The 16,721-nt window shown below is 43.2% G+C and overlaps 2 protein-coding genes and 1 long non-coding RNA gene across 8 annotated transcripts in view; 2 read left to right on the top strand and 1 right to left on the bottom strand.

The window, feature by feature from the left end:
- The first annotated feature begins 2,563 nt into the window (after window positions 1-2,563).
- On the top strand, window positions 2,564-3,118 carry LOC115552001 (uncharacterized). Its single transcript, XR_003978268.1, has 2 exons — window positions 2,564-2,761; window positions 2,941-3,118. It is a non-coding gene; the product is annotated as an uncharacterized LOC115552001 (long non-coding RNA).
- On the bottom strand, window positions 2,763-9,477 carry LOC115551993 (uncharacterized). 2 transcript variants are annotated; one of them, XM_030367667.1, is made up of 5 exons: window positions 9,279-9,477; window positions 4,506-4,647; window positions 4,197-4,368; window positions 3,912-4,060; window positions 2,763-3,811 (listed from the first exon to the last, which is right to left on the bottom strand). In XM_030367667.1, exons 2-5 carry the CDS (start codon window positions 4,645-4,647, stop codon window positions 3,624-3,626), a joined length of 651 nt encoding a protein of 216 aa, XP_030223527.1. In that variant the 5' UTR covers window positions 9,279-9,477; the 3' UTR covers window positions 2,763-3,623. The 2 variants fall into 2 exon arrangements, with proteins under 2 accessions (XP_030223527.1, XP_030223526.1); XM_030367666.1 differs by lacking the exon at window positions 9,279-9,477 and adding an exon at window positions 5,033-5,466.
- A 1,573-nt stretch (window positions 9,478-11,050) lies between these two features.
- sil1 (SIL1 nucleotide exchange factor) overlaps window positions 11,051-16,721 on the top strand; it is a 29,232-nt gene continuing 23,561 nt past the window's right edge. For 2 of the 5 annotated variants that reach the window (XM_030367654.1, XM_030367650.1), the window contains exons 1-4: window positions 11,051-11,350; window positions 12,563-12,719; window positions 12,863-12,989; window positions 13,072-13,195. In XM_030367654.1, the coding sequence (XP_030223514.1) occupies window positions 12,564-12,719; window positions 12,863-12,989; window positions 13,072-13,195 (407 nt within the window). In that variant the 5' untranslated portion in view covers window positions 11,051-11,350; window position 12,563. Of the gene's footprint in view, window positions 11,389-12,562; window positions 12,720-12,862; window positions 12,990-13,071; window positions 13,196-16,721 lie in introns of all 5 variants that reach the window. The other 3 variants (XM_030367652.1, XM_030367651.1, XM_030367653.1) reach the window with 3 other exon arrangements.

Below are 16,721 nucleotides of genomic sequence, written 5' to 3'. Positions count from 1 at the left end.
TAGGCCACGCCCATTTGCGTCTAGAATTTTTTTTCGCAAAATCGCGAAAACCGCAAAACTGTTTTTTCGCTACTCCTCCCACATTTCTCGACCAATCAACACCAAACTTTGCACTCGGCATCTTCAGACGCACACGCAAAGAAACCCTCAGACAGTTTTTTGATCCGACTTTCGACGACGAAACGGTAGCGTTTTGAATATTGGTTTATGAGCTAAATTAGACGTGAAATATCAAAAATCCAAAGAAATCCAAAATTAGACATCGGATCGAGTCCAAATGTTACAGACATGTTGGTGTTAACGTTAATGTCGTTCGATAAAAAATTCGGAAAATTTCGCCATTAGGGGGCGCAATAAACGAGGAAATTGTATATCTTCTAATTGGCCAAAGGAATGTTCTTCAAACTATGAGGGAACCATCACGGGGCAAACCCGAGTCTATATAAAAATGATGGTCAAGAATTATTAATGTGGGCGGGAGTTATTTGGAAAAGGAAAATTGTCTTTGGAAAATTTCGCCACAAGAGGGCGCAAAAAAACGACGAAATAATACATCTCCTAATCGCCAATGGAATGTTCTGAAAACGCGTTTTGGGCTATAACTCCCACACCGAACCTCCCACAGTCAAAACCTTTTCATCCACATGTTGTTCACGGTAGCGTTTTGAATACTTGCTTCGCGTTCTGCCGGTGAAACGCACATTTCTTGTCGCGTTGTGCCGGCGAAATGCACACTTCTTGGACCCCTGCATAACTGCTTGCAGTTCTAGTTATTAGGGGTCCAAGCCAACAGGTTGGATCCCTATTGTTTTTGTAAGGATTTTTATTATACTTCCCATCTAGAAGTGGTACCACAGCCCAAACCGTAAATGGTGCACACGCGCCAATTGCATCACTAGATCCAGGTCCGTGAACACTACGCAGACGACAAAATCCAGACATGCCGGCCACTAGGTGGCGCTATACCAAGGAATACGCGTTTTGGGCTATAACTCCCACACCGAACCTCCAAGAGTCCAAAAACTTGTACACACAGATGCACTGGAGTCTGCTGCATCTTTTGGCCTAGGCCACGCCCATTTGCGTCTAGAAATATTTTTCGCAAAATCGGGAAAACCGCAAAACTGTTTTTTCCCTACTCCTCCCACATTTCTTGACCAATCGACACCAAACTTTGCACACGACATCTTCAGACGCACACGCAAAGAAACCCTCAGACAGTTTTTTGATCCGACTTTCGACGACGAAACGGTAGCGTTTTGAATATTGGTTTATTAGCTAAATTTGACGTGGAAAATCAAAAATCCAAAAAAACCAAAATTAGACATCGGATCGAGTCCACATTTTACACACATGTCGGGGCTAGCCTTAATGTCGTTCGATAAAAAATTCGGAAAATTTCGCCATTAGGGGGCGCAATAAACGAGGAAATTGTATATCTTCTAAAAAATTTCGCCGCGAAAACGATACACTGACTTCTCGCTACTCCTACCACAGTCAAATCCTTTGTATCCACAGGTTCAGGGTAGCGTTTTGAACACATGCTTCGCGTTGTGCCGGCGAAACGCACATTTCTTGTCGCGTTGTGCCGGCGAAATGCACACTTCTTGGACCCCTGCATAACTGCTTGCAGTTCTAGTTATTATTCTATTTCTTAAATTAAATTAATAGTGTTAAAGCCCATGGTGCAGGTTAACCGGAAGTTTTGATTAATGGGTACATAAAGCACTCAAAATATGTATATAAAGTTAGAAATGTCTCCAAAATGGTGTTAAAGTCCAGTTTTTGTAGTTTTTGGTTAGTAACGGTTATTTTTTACGCAATTTGGCGATGACGTCACATAAGGTAGACGCATTAGAACTAGCATTATGGCGGACGGGGATGAGGAAGAGGTAGCAAGACCCACTGTCAACATTTATGATGGCCCACAGCCATATAATTTCGAACCGGTTAGGCGTATGAGGGGAAATGAGGAAATCCCGAGAGCCGATGGCCGTCAAAGACAAATAAATGCATGGTCAGAGGAGAATGAGTGGAGAGTTGGTGAAGTGTCCTGGTGAGTTGCTACCATTTAGAAACGCAGCAAGGAGCGCTGGAGCTAGTAGTCTATGAACAGCAGTGCATACAATAACTTATTTTCTTTTACTGTCAGTGAATAGCATCGAATGAAAGTCAACGTTTTCTTTATATCTAGTGACAGTGATTATGTCATTGGCGCAGATAAGTACCCTAAACTTAGTCAGAAGATCCAGAAATAGAAGGCATATTATGCCTTCTATTTATTCTAAATATGGGCTAGCTTGACAGTCCCACCTGTGAACCCCTAGTGTTTATTCTAAGCTTTTACCTTTCTCCGGTGAAAATGTTGTTTGCAAACGTAGCCGACGCCGAGTAGGCTGGTTATGTCTTCAGTGTGATTATTTTTGATAGTGCTAACTCGTTTTCCTCGTGATTGATTGTCATTGAAACTGTCAGGGTACCGCTTACCGGGAGAGAGCAGTAAGCGTGTCTGTGTCGCTGTGTTTGGCAGGTGTCTGTGTGGGCGGTGTCGTCACATGGAAACTGTGGTGGAGAGCTTGTGTTGTAGGGAGGTGAGCGCGTTTTGGTCGCTGGTCGAGGAGCTCACCCCGCGGCCAGCAGATGTAACGTGCCTAACGCAGCATCCTGGATTTGAGGCATGCTGCCTGAATCCGTTTGTGCTAAAAATAGCATACACACACTTCAGGCAGGATCATGGTCCCCTTCAAGCCAGCACGCACGAGTATGTTCATGGTTTATGTTTACTTTACAAATCTTTTTACACTGAGTCATTTGAACCAACAGTTATAGGTGACAGGAGATGTGTTGCATACACAATAAACATGCATAAGAAACAGGCTTAAAATGACGTTTCCAACCTACTTAGTTTTAAACTTAAGAATCTTTCCTACTTATCCCTAGGCAATACCGGTACACTGCGTACAGGCAAGCTATACGCTGGGCTTATGGCGTTTTAGGGAGGAGTATAAGGAAGCCTCTACCCTCTTGTGTGGTTTCAACCATCAGACAGCAATTCCAGAATGGTGACCAGACCTATCAGGGCTTTCAATGGCCTTGTTTGGATTAAAATGAATAAAAATAATAGTTATGCTTATTCTGTTGTGATCATTCAATTGCCCTTAAAATTTTATAAAGTACACAGAACACATGCATTTTGGATAAAAAAAAGTTGATTGGCATTGCTTGTAATGGTTACTGAACAAAGACACAGGTTGGAATTAAATCTATATAAAAAAATGGTTAGGCACAAAACATACAAGGAACACTGATGAAGGGCTAGACCCGCAATGTTTAATTCTAATTCTAATTAATTCTGCAATAGTGTAGTCATACCCGAGGGTCAGTTGATGGTTCTCTTTCTCTCACACACACACACACACTATTTCATGCAGTGATACATGCAGTGATACATGCAAAAGCACATCAAGCAGACACACAGTGAGCCCAGACAACACCGCACACAGAGGTTGACAAGGCACAGGTAAAATGATTACCAAATTATTTTGAATTACATGCAAAGAAATTTCATGCAAATAACAACTAAATCATTGGACTTGTCCGTGGAAAAAAATAATAATGTGAAATTAGGTTTTCTTGAAGCGTGACTGCCGGGCTAGGTAGAGGCTGATGGCCTCCTCCTTAGGAATCTGTTCGAAGGATTTGGCGATGGGGGCGGGTGCATCGGAGGACAGATTGGCGCCAACCTCTCGAAGAACCGCGGGTGAATTGGCGTAGCTCTCCCGAAGGGCCTTCATTAATGATGTTGCATAACCTGCAGACATAATAATAATAACATTACTTTATAAAGATCATTGTCACTGATCACTCGTGCGCCATCTCAAAATATGATAGAACTGCCTGACACTGCTTACCGTATGAGGCTGCCTCTTTGATGGGACGCACCACATGGGCACCTTTTCTGAAGCGCGGATACCGCACGCAGTACTTCTCTGTCCCGTCACTTCTCCGTGCTGTCTCGCGATTGGCATTGTGATTATAATGCAGCGCCGCTAAGAGAAGCCTACAAAATAACACATTTGAGAAAACCTTTGAAACTTGGTGTATGACAAAATACTACAATAGGCACGTTAATAGGTACTATTATTACTATAAAAGGCATAATAATTGGCAGTGTTATTCCTTTGGATAGCACTGACCTGCTATACATCCCAAGGTATGAAAACCCTGTGTGCTTGGGCGCGAAGTGCAAGATGAGGGAGTGGTAAGCCTCAAGGGAGAAGGTCTGGTGCTGTGAAGACAGCTGACGAACATCTTTCAGCAAGGCAGCCCTCATCATTATGTTCTCCAACTTGACTGCTGCCAATGAGCCTGAAAAGACCAAGACAGGTAGGCAGGGAGGCAGACAGACACACAGACGGAAAACGTACAAATAGACAGGAAGATGGACAGACAGAATTCCTTTTTGAAATGGAAACACATGAAATTGTCCTGCATATGAGATTTACCGTGAGACCATCGGGGGGGCTTCAAAAAACATTGTGTCCCAGCGTCAGAAGTGGAGGAGGGCAAGGGCTGATCCCCAGTATCGACACTCTCCACAGTGTCTACACTGGCCACGGTCTCCTGCTGTGAGGCGTCTGTCAACATCTTGCGAAAACAAATATAAAAAAGTATATTAGTATAAAGTATAGTATATATAAGTATATAAAAGGTCACGGTCAAATACAGTATATGTGAAAGAGAACCGTAGCAGTCTAGCACTAACACAAAACGCAAACACACTGTTGTGAAAGCCGCTTGATGTTGACGATCACTGATCCAAACACTAGCCATGAAGCTTTCATGACGATATGGACATTTACTTCAGGGCAATTTTGTTTTGGCTCATATTCGTGAATCACGAAATATGCTCTTCTAATGTCAGACTGATCATGCTTGTAGATGAGGCTGTGTCAAAGGGAACACGGTATGCAAAATACACAGAGCTAGCTAACGCGCAGCTTGTAATTAGCAGCTATAGCATGATGCTTACCGTGGCAATCTCTCGCTTGCGGCAGACGGTGTCTCTCGACCTCGGGACAGGGCAGGCAGAGTGGTTTGCATGCACAGACGGCACGGCGGTAGGAATTAACTTCGCCGTCCTCTTACTCTTTAAACCAAGTGAGACCATCTTGGCATCCCCTGAGTGGTAATCCTCCTCCTTGAAATGCGCGCTGCATATTCTGGAGTACGCGGTAACAGAGCTAGCTGAAAAATATGCCCGCCTAAACTTGACAAATTGCACCCAGCTTCGGAGAATCCCTTTGTCCTTGGGGAAGCAATGGACCCTATGTCCACTTTTGCTGGAGTTGTTGCACCCGCCACAAATACAGTAGAAAACCATGTTATCTACTTATATATCTACTCTCTCTCTCTCTCTATCTATATATATGTTATGCTATGCTATGCTATCCCTCACTATCTATCGATGTTATGCTATTCTATCTATCTATCTATCTAGGCTATCTCTATTTATGTATTTACTAATATAATCTGACACTGTCACTCTCTCTCACTAGCGGCTTCGGCTGTCGTCCAAAAGCGGAGTACCCTACGTGACGTCATGCAATGCATTGTGGGAGAAATAAGAATCATCGCTAACCTGTGGCTAATAACCACTAATATATCACCTACTTTTCCTAATATTTATATTTTGTGATACCCTACAACATCAAATACAATGGATAATTGTTTAAATGTTTATTAGCCTACCAACTAGAAAATTGCCAGAAAAGAAGAAAATAGAAACCTGCACCATGCCCTTTAAACTCCTTGATGGTGGTATGATATGGTTAGAGCTGGAGTACTCAACCGTTCATGTTTAACACTAGAAACGCCGGGCCATTTTTACTTACTCCTAGCGCCGCAAGAGGGGTCAAATGACCCCTAAGTCATTTTAATGAGAGGCTGTGCATTTGCACATAATGATCACTAGGTGGCGCCAATGAGCTATTACCGCGCGAGCGCCACATTTGTGTGTGTGTGTGTGTGTGTGTGTGTGTGTGTGTGTGTGTGTGTGTGTGTGTGTGTGTGTGTGTGTGTGTGTGTGTGTGTGTGTGTGTGTGTGTGTCACAAGCCTAGTCCTCACGATTTTGTCATAAATGTACATATATTCAATCAGAAGGATTGCAAAAAAATCCTGTTTGATTTGCTCATTCGACACGAATGAGCACAGCATCGAGCAGTGGAAACGTGGGTTTATTTACTATGAAGTTCGTATTTTTAATTGTTGAAATGAAATCAGCGGTGACGAGCTAGTTGTTTTGGTAGCGGCTAAATTAGCATGTCGCGATACCTTGTACAGGGGATCACGTCTGCGCCGAGTAGATGCGCAGAGGGTTGAAACAGCGCTTGTCCGATCTGCTCACAAGAAGGTTTCTTTGGCCAGTTACTGTGATTAAACACGAGTTGTTTAATGTTCACAATGTATCGTTTTTCATGGGGAAAATTAGATGCGTCCCCGGGACGCATGGATAGTGAGTTTAGTGCGTCCTTTCAGATTTTAATGCGTCAGGGACGCAGGATGCGTACCTAGCAACATCACTGGTATATAGTTCACTGCAAACCTATGGTGGTGTGATGCCCACTAATATGTGCCCACATTTGTGTATATTACGTTTTTATATACTACACCATTTTATATTATTAAGACACACTATTTCCTACTAAATTGATCTTATTTTGTATGAGCAATATCTTTTATAGTTTTACATTTTCACAATGCAATTGCACTATCCTGCCAGTAGGAGGCACAGTAATTTTGTGGTTTGCCTGAATCCCCGTGAGATCCTCATAACTAATGAGGATCTGAAAAGACAAGTCACGTCTCCCGTGTCAGCATTCTTTTCTCTTTGTTTCAGGTGGGTTATGTGTTTAAAATGTAAAACAGGTTGATGTTAGTGATTGGATAATGTGTGGTGAAATGTTTTAGTAAAGTATGAGTGTTAAAATGAGTACATGTGTAGCTAGTAAGGTCCGTCGCTCGCCGAGAGATTTGTAATGACGGCGCCGTTGGAAGTTTTACCGTTGGGCTAGTAGCTTTAAGCTACTAGCTAGTAAGGTCCGACGCTCGCCGAGAGACTTGTAATGACGGCGCCGTTGGAAGTTTTACCGTTAGGCTAGTAGCTTTAAGCTAATACGGATCACGCTCGTCTCTACCTTTTTGTTTTATTGGAATAACACCACACGTGGCACACTTCTTTGCGTTTTGTAAAGTATTAAAATGTTTATTGATTGTTGTAAAGCACCTTAAAGATACCGTTAAGAAAAGTTATTTGAAGTTCAGTAATAAGAAAATGTTTGATATAGCCTACAAGGTAGGTACTATTAAAAATACTAGTTCCGTAAAACCTAATGGGTTTTAAGAGCATTAAAGATGCACCTTGTACAAACTGTTTGTAGTATCAGAGAGATGAAAGAACAACACTGAGAGAAAAGGTGTGTTTTGAATTGAAGAGTATTTTTTGTGTATTTTGGTTTGTTTTAAGAACATGGAAAATATGTCTAATTAGACAACATATGGAGTAATATGATGCTGAGTTTAAAATGCATGGACAATGTGAAGATAAACGGTAACCTTCAGTAAATTGAGAAGTTAAATGAATAAATATAACTAATGAGGATCTGAAAAGACAAGTCACGTCTCCCGTGTCAGCATTCTTTTCTCTTTGTTTCAGTTATCTATAATCTGTCCACGGCGATCCCACCTGGGACCCGTTACAGTGGCATCATGCCTTCAGTGTGCATATTGTATATAGTTCTCTGCAAACCTATGGTGGCATCATGCCTTCATTGTGCATATTGTATATAGTTCTCTGCAAACCTATGGTGGCATCATGCCTTCAGTGTGCATATTGTATATAGTTCACTGCAAACCTATGGTGGCATCATGCCTTCAGTGTGTATATTGTATATAGTTCTCTGCAAACCTATGGTGGCATCATGCCTTCAGTGTGCATATTGTATATAGTTCTCTGCAAACCTATGGTGGCATCAGGCCTTCAGTGTGCATATTGTATATAGTTCACTGCAAACCTATGGTGGCATCATGCCTTCAGTGTGCATATTGTATCTAGTTCTCTGCAAACCTATGGTGGCATCATGCCTTCATTGTGCATATTGTATATAGTTCTCTGCAAACCTATGGTGGCATCATGCCTTCAGTGTGCATATTGTATATAGTTCACTGCTAACCTATGCTGGCATCATGCCTTCAGTGTGTATATTGTATATAGTTCTCTGCAAACCTATTGTGGCATCATGCCTTCAGTGTGTATTGAACAACCGCACATAAAAAGGTTGCACACATTATTATTATTAATTATTAATTATTAATCAAATCTATTAGATCTCAGAATGATTTCATAGCCAAAAATATGTTAAAGTTTGTGTTCCACAGTTGACACAGTAGCTCATTCAGTGTTGAGGGATAGGCCTATTGTAGCCTACGGTTAAAAAGGAAAACTCAAATGTGTTATATTGGCTTTGATAATATTAATAATAATACACATACACATACTATTACGTTCTTAATAGGGTAACTAACGTGTAACAGTATCGAATTACATTTTCAAAGTAACCTTCCCATACTGTAGCTGAATAAATGGCACACACTAGCCGCGTTTACATGGACACATCTATGCCGCATAGATTTCTATGCGGCATAGAAAATGGTCATGTATACGCCTCATTCTGAATACAATTATCTATTCGGCATAGATTCTATGCCGAATGCCTATAGGTGGTGTAGTCCGTTTTAAATCGCCATGTATGCACTTATTCCGCATAGATTGGGGTTTAACTTAGTGCAGCCGCAGTAGTTCGCAATTGGTCCACTGACCTCCGTCGGTACTTTTAAGCACACCGAACTTCACCGCTGTCAAGGAAAGTGGATTTATTGCCTGATTCACGTCTTTGTTATCACTCCGTAAAAGTAGTCCGGTAAGCGTGTCCGGTTGCTAAGCGACGGGACTAGCTTCAACGATACATGAAGTAAACATACTTGGAACGTCCATGTAGGCCTACGCAGCAGCACTATGCGCAGATGCCGCATGATATGCCGCACGCACGGCATATCATTATTAACTAACGCATTATCTCTGAGGTAAAGTAAAGCCTCAGGTGGTTCGTTACATTTTCTTGTCGAGTAGCCTGGTGTTTACATTTTAGGGTTAGGGTTACACATTGTTCGTTTATCTCGGGTATTTTTTTAATATATACAATTAACGATATTGACTCACCTTTCAGGATAAAGTCAGCAGCTGATGACCGACTTAAGTTCCACGATCCTTTGAGAGTCTGAGTCTGACCGACTTAAGTTCCACGATCCTTTGAGAGTCTGAGTCTGACAGACTCAGAGTCAGCAGAGCAGAACCGTGCACAAACACATTCCATGACCATGATTCGATTCACCATTCGATTCACCGGAAACTCGACTGAACCTGTTCAGTCGAGTTTCCGGTAGCACTGAGTCTGACTGACTCAGCTGAGAACCATGCAATGGGTGCATTCCATGATGCGATTCACCGCTACCGGAAACGGAAACTGGACTGAACGAACGAACGAACGAACGATTCGCGAACGACTCATCTTGGCGAACTGACTGAAGGCCTATTTAGGGTCGTTTTAGACGCAGAGACGTAAGCACGTAATTTACACAAGGGACTTGTTTTAGACAAGTTTTGATTTACGGTTCCCGTAAGGTTCCTTAAGGATTGCGCGTGTTGCAAGGGGATTCTCCGCCAGAACAGTAGGGGGAGCAACGAACGAATCTGTGGGCGTGGAAGTGGAAATCGCTGGCTTGTTTATATTTATAATCATAGCCTCGGAAACGTATTCTCAGCAGGGGGTGCTGGAAAAAAAAACTCAGCCTGGACTAGACTCGCAACATTGATAAAAAAGATATATAGCAGCGCAGCTCAATTACACCAGTGCATGCGCGCACAGTCGAAAATCGATCGTTGTGTTCACACCATGGTTCACATCCAGCTGCTCACAGAACAAGTTTAGCGCGCCACCGCTCCCCTCACACTTTTTCATATAACTTTTTTTCAGCACTAGGTCATATGAGCATTAAATAAATGCTGCGTCTCAAAATGCCTTGGACAGCAGCGACGATGACCCGCTTTGCCACGGGCCGAAACAGTGCGGAGCGACCACAGCCAGAGCGAACACAGCGGGGCAGAGGAGTGTCAGGAATAGTCTTTTGTGTACACATCAGTACGGCCTATTTGCACTACTGTTTAGTGGCAATGCAGTGTTTTATTCTATGCCTTTTAATTTTCGTATATTATTTCAATGAATACAATTAATTTATTTTTAAAAACAAGATCTGGTCTTCAAATCTTTTTTCCAAACATAGGTCGGGTTTGTGTTTATATTCGGACCAATACGGTACAGCGGGCGCTCACATGACGTTAAGCATTTCCTGGTGCATAATGTGACGCTTCAGAACCTAAAATCCCGTTTCTCCCCGTTGACACAACACATAACCGGCGTTTTCAGAAATCTCCACTTTGGCCGGAGTTTTTAGAAATAATCGTTTTCTGTGATAAGACAGGGCCTCAGACAGGGGGTGCGGCAGCACCCCTACTTCCCGCGGTACTGTTTATAATTATCATAATTCGTTCTTGTGTTTTCTTCTTCTCCATCTTCAAAATTCTTCATTCGCTTCTGTCACGGCCTTTTAAAAATGGCGCTATTATGCTGTAAAACCGGAAATGTGAGACTCCTGAAAGGATGTGGTTGGCTGGCCAATCACACAGTCTTTGCGAGCTGCGTAGGGCCGTAGTGTTTTAGTCGCATAGTCAGGAATTTGGGCCGACGCACTTAAGCACGTAAGGGGGGATATTTTACCGCGCAAGGGGGGGTTATGTATCTTACGTGCTTACGCGTTACGTCTAAAACAGAGCATATATCGGCCTTGACGCGAACTGGTTCACGTAAACGAATCATTGAATCCACCGGTTGCACACCCATCGCGAGTGACGACTACGCGCACACATGCACACCCATAGCGAGTGACGTAGGACGTAAAGTCCCGCCCAGGGCGAAGTGGCGTCGATTTAGAGAGTCCCGATAATGTGATAATCCCCCAATTGGGAGATCTTCGACTTTCGACTCGGAAGTCTGGCGTTCGAGGATTCAGGAACACACCATTATCTCTATCACTCTGGGAGTAACCACACAGGCTGGACGATGCTGAAGCGTCAGACATTTATCTATGTTCCCATTGGCTGTTTGTTGATGACGCGTTGTACGGAAATACAAGGAGACGTTCTGTGACAGCCAAGCGTCAGTCGGTTGTAAAAAGGTATGCAGCTATAAACAGCTATAAATAGATATATACAGGTATATTTTACACAATTAAAGCTGCAGTGTGTCTAAGTTAGTGGAATCTAGTTAAACGAACTGGTGATCAGATCCGTGTTGTTAAACTATAAGCGATAACCTTCTGCGCACCAAAATAGTCGTTGTATTTAGGATTCTATTAATTATAATGGAGTTTCCGAGATTCAAATAGTGCAACGAATGTCTGCATTTTTAATCCAGCAGTGCTTCGACCAGTCCATCAGAGGTTAGGTTTAGTCTGTTGAGAAACGTTAATTGGCTTTAAAGTAGACAACCTGAAAACTGATAGACAAGCTTGAGGTTTATATGTATGCATGTATGTATGTATGTAGTATGTATGTACACACACACACACACACACACACACACACACACACACACACACACACACACACACACACACACACACACACATACATATGAATGTATATATTTATGTGTATTTGTGTATATATATATATAGGTATAGATATATGTATATTATTATAACTTTATTCAAGGTTATAATGGTTATAAGGAAGGTCCACAAAGACAGCAGAGTAGGCCTACATAGATAATATGTATCTATATGTAAAACAATACAAAACATTTAAGAAGGATGCAAATGAGGCATTACCAATAATAATACAAACACATTTCAAACACACGCTTCGGGTCCAATGTTTCCAGTACGTTGTAGTACGTTGTGTCACTCTGAGAAATATCAGTTAGAGACACAATAATAATATATGTCTGTGTGTGTATGTTTACAGTCCCATGAGCTCCATGTTTTTTCCTTATTTTATCAACAACATTCGCGTTCATGTTAAAGGTCCTTGGTTAGATATATCAGGACCGTCATCATTTGACGCTTGGTCACTTGATGCTATCGTAAACAATGACGTCATTCTGGAGGTCCCTGCTGGCTACAGGCCAGAGGGTCTACACACCGGACCTATACCTAAATTAATATTGACACATTTCAGATCACTTTCATACATTGATCAGTATTGGCCTGGTATTCGGCTTCCTGGGTGTTCCAACCAAGTGGAGATCATGTAGGTCTCGCTTGGGTCCCACAACGTTTGTTTACGTTGTCTGTAATAATTAACCTTCCACTATACTCGTAGAATTAGTTGTAAATATATTTTTGTAATAATCAGAGGCTTATAATCAAATGCTTTTATTTAACAAGGATGTGGGTGGTGTCCAGTGGTTCCCCTGGAAGGTCCTCCCATCTGTGGACTGTGGCTTTTCTCATTCTGCTGCAATCCTATCAGATCGTCCAGGGCCATGTAGAAAAGGTAAACAATCCCTTGATTGGTCTATTTTCTCCCATGGCCAGTTTTAAAGTAGGTTGACTACGTACAATTACAAATAACAATAATGCTTTGTTGAAATGTAGGTTATATGCCATCATGATAACATCCATTCAAAATACGTATATATATTGGAAAAAAGGTATTGCATAACTGACATTTGAGTTCTTGTGAAGTCTTCTTCAGCCCTCATCGTGGTGGATGAGGGAGGTGATGAAGAGGCCACAGTAGGGGATGAGTTCAGTGATGAAGAGGATCTGGAAGTGTTTCAGCCCACTGACCACTGGCAGACCATAAAACCCGGTACAGTGGTCAGGGATCTCTTAGCCCTCGGAATGTTGGGACTGCTCCAGTAGTAACTCCACTCTCCCGGACCATGGTGCAGGTCAGGCAGTGCCAAGAGGCTCCCATGTGAGGCTGCACCTCCAGACCGGACACAGAGATGTCCGCCTGGGGGCGGAGCAGATGAGAGGGGAGGAGCAGAGGAGGGACCGGCCCCATGAAGCAAGGTATGATGCATTGAGGAGGAGGTCCGCTTTTGGCGCGTTCATATCATTGGGAATTATGGGGGGCGAAAACATTTTCTGGACTTCGGAAAGTTCTCGTGTAGGACACTTCATGACGCTCTTATAATTCGACTTCCTTTCGACAAGGGGGCCAGATTTTGATAACAGAGTTGCCCAGTTGGTGACGTATGGTTTACTAGTGACGCGCATGAACATGGCGGAACATTAACGTTTTACTCAATATAAAAGAATCAAACATCATATCACATACTTTACTATTGATTGACGTTGTAACCGTCTGCTGACATAGACTTTATCAGTTTTAATCGTTGTGTACTGGTAAACCAGCTCTAGATGAGGGCCAGTGTAGCCTTCTATACAGTGGCAATACAATGTGCTTCTCATAAATAAAAGCAAAAGGATAGTAGGTGATAGGCTACAAGCAAATGAAGGCATTCAAACTGGAAACTGATCCTACTAAATTCTGTTTAGTTCTGACAGTTTTTTATCGGATTAAAAAAACCTGCTGTGCAGAACTTTTAAATTCCCAACCCAGTGCACTGTTGGGAACACGCGTAAGCATGAGCGTCATCGCTAACGAGGAGTCTCGTTATCACCAGGACCTTGAACGCGCCTTTTATCCCTGTGGCCCCATGTGTCCCACCACTCAGACTCCTTCGGTTCAGAGTCCCTGAAATCCTTTCTGTAGTTAAAGGTATTTGATCTACCTCCATCGTAACAGGCTTTTAAAGGGAATTTTTTTAATTTTATATAAAGGTCTGTTAAATGTGGCTGCGTACATAACCTACACCTCTGCGATATGCAGATCTGATTCTGCTGATTTCCTGTTTTGGACAGAAAATAATAATTGAAGTAAAATGCTGCCAGCAATGGCTATTTTAAAGGGGTGATATTATGCCTTTCGACCTTTCCCTTGCTTTATAATAATAATAATAATGCATTTTATTTGAGGGCGCCTTTCATAGCCCTCAAGGTCACCTTACAGGGCAGTTTAAAAAAAACCAAAAAACATCAACAATAATAAAAAACACAAGAACAAGATACATTGAAACAATTTACACAAGTGGGGTGAAATGGGTGGGAGACAATGAATTAGATTGAAAATGTCAGTTTAAAAAGATTTGTTTTTAGAAGGGACTTAAAGTGGAGAGAGTGTCAGAGTTACGGATGTCAGGTGGGAGGGTGTTCCAGATGGGGGGGCAGATCGGCTGAATGCCCTAGACCCCATGGTGACCAGGCGGGCGGGTGGTACAGTGAGTTGAATGGAAGAGGAGGACCGGAGAGTGCGGGTGGGTGTGTTGGTGTGCAGGAATTCACAAATGTATGGAGGGGCGAGGTTTGGGAGGGCCTTGAAGGTGAGGAGCAGAATCTTGAAGTGGATGCGGGTTTTGACCGGGAGTCAGTGAAGCTGCTGAAGGACAGGAGTGATGTGATGATGCGAGCGGCAGAGTTCTGGACCTCTGGACCAGTTGAAGCTTACGGATGGACTTGAGGGAGGAGAGTTGGAGGGAGTTACAGTAATCGATGCGGCAAGTGACCAGGGTATGAACAAGGATGGCTGTGCTATGGGGTGTGAGGGATGGGTGGAGGCGGTTGATGTTGCGTAGATGGTAATAGGCAGATCTGGTGATGTTATTGATGTGTGCTTGGAATGATAGTGTGCTGTCGAGGATGACACCCAGACTCTTAACCTGAGGGGAGGGGGAGACTGAGACTGTTTAGACTGTTGTATGTCGTTAGTAGACATGTTTTACGTTTGCTAAGCTAGAAAAATCGAAGTCTGAGCCAGGGGGAGTATTCGCACCCACCGAGTAACTCTCATGAAACAGCTCGGTTGCGCTCAAAATTTACTGCCCAGATAATGTGACATCAGTGGGCGGTGCTGAAGTACAGAAGTCCCTCAAACATAGCAGTTTTCCTTCTATTTTGCTTGCACCAGTTCTGACTAGTTCTTCCTCTACACACAGAGTAGACAACACCATATAAAGTTGTATGGGTCTGTGATAAATCTGACCCTGTAGGCATGGCTTAGGTACCACACCAATAGAGACTGAATTTGTTCTTGGATTCGGCAAGTGCTTCATGAACCTCCTCCTGGGTGTGAGCCCGTTGTTTCTCTGAATAAACCAGCGCTGAACCGTCACCTCTCTCCAGTGAACGAGCCCAAGACCAACATCCCAGAGGATGAAATGACACTTCATCAATGCTTTTCTAACCAGTGATTTTAATCAATTGGGGACATTTTGAACCTCCTTTTTAATAGTTAGCATATTAGCTAGGCTCTTGTTTAGGGAGGGGTCATTTGTATTTTGAATAGAAATATTGATCAGACGATGGCGCAAGATGTCCGCCATGTGCTTCTGTGCAAGCGTCACTCGCGTTAAAGTAAAAAAAATTGAACTCGCCGCGTTGGCGTGTTGTTACGTGCGTCTGCCGCGTCTAACGCCCCAGAACGTGCATAACGCGTTCAGTGTGGCCGTACTGAACGTGTTAAGGTACGGCAACACTGAACGCGTTACGTGCGTTAGATTACGCGATTAACGCGCCTAACCTGACGCTTGATCATTGTATGTCACAAAAATGGTTCAACGCGCCTAATGCGCCTATGCTGGATTTAGCAGTCCGAGGTAGGAAACCCAAACACCGCCGTGTTTGGGTGCATGATAGAGCTTAGATCGAATAGCCAATCAGCGTGGAGCTTGACCCGACGTCACTGGCAGAGATGCTTGCACAGAAGCACATGGCGGACATCTTATTCTTTATTCTGGGTGGAAATAGTAACATATTTACGCCATTAAAAGTGTTTATGTAAAAAGCGAGAAATGTACATTTTACTTTCATAATGTTCGCTCGGTAAATGAGAAGGATGTTTGGTTTGATAGCTCTGACGAAGAGGGAATGCTCCATTCACTTGCATGGGCAGCGTCTTTGGTTGCTAAGCACCCTCAACGTCTTTGGCGAACTATTTCTCTGCTGATCAACACTACGAATGCTGGAAACACACCAGACCCACCATTTGAAGTTATTTAACCAGATTATTGTTATTTATATCCGGGATTATTTAATCTAACCCGATCTAAACTCTATCATGCACCCAAATACGGCGGCGTTTGGGTTTCCTACCTCCACTCAATACAGCGCAGCGATGGTGGCTGCGTAGGCACGTTACTCGCGTAATCTAACGTGCGTAACACGTTCAGTGTGGCCGGACCACGCGCCGCTTTAACGCGTGTAACGCGTCTACGCGCCTAAACCAATGGTTTCCTATGCAAAAATGCCGATTTTCAACGCCTCTAATGCCGCGTTTCCACTGCAGGGTGCGGAACGGATCGGATCGCAAAGGTGCGGTAGGGAGGGGGCGGTATAGCCCAGCTCAGTTCCGAGGTCGCGTTTCCACCGCAGACAGTACCCTTGGTGGTAGGCCGGATGTCGATCGCCGCGGCAGCTACGTAAACATCGTAAACAACGTCTTCCTCCCCAAGAATGCAGACGAACGTCTCCACCTCCT

This window comes from Gadus morhua, chromosome 10 (assembly GCF_902167405.1).
Source record: "Gadus morhua chromosome 10, gadMor3.0, whole genome shotgun sequence".
Lineage (NCBI taxonomy): Eukaryota > Metazoa > Chordata > Actinopteri > Gadiformes > Gadidae > Gadus > Gadus morhua.
Note: the sequence above shows the minus strand (reverse complement) of the source record. Positions and strands in the feature narration are given on the sequence as shown.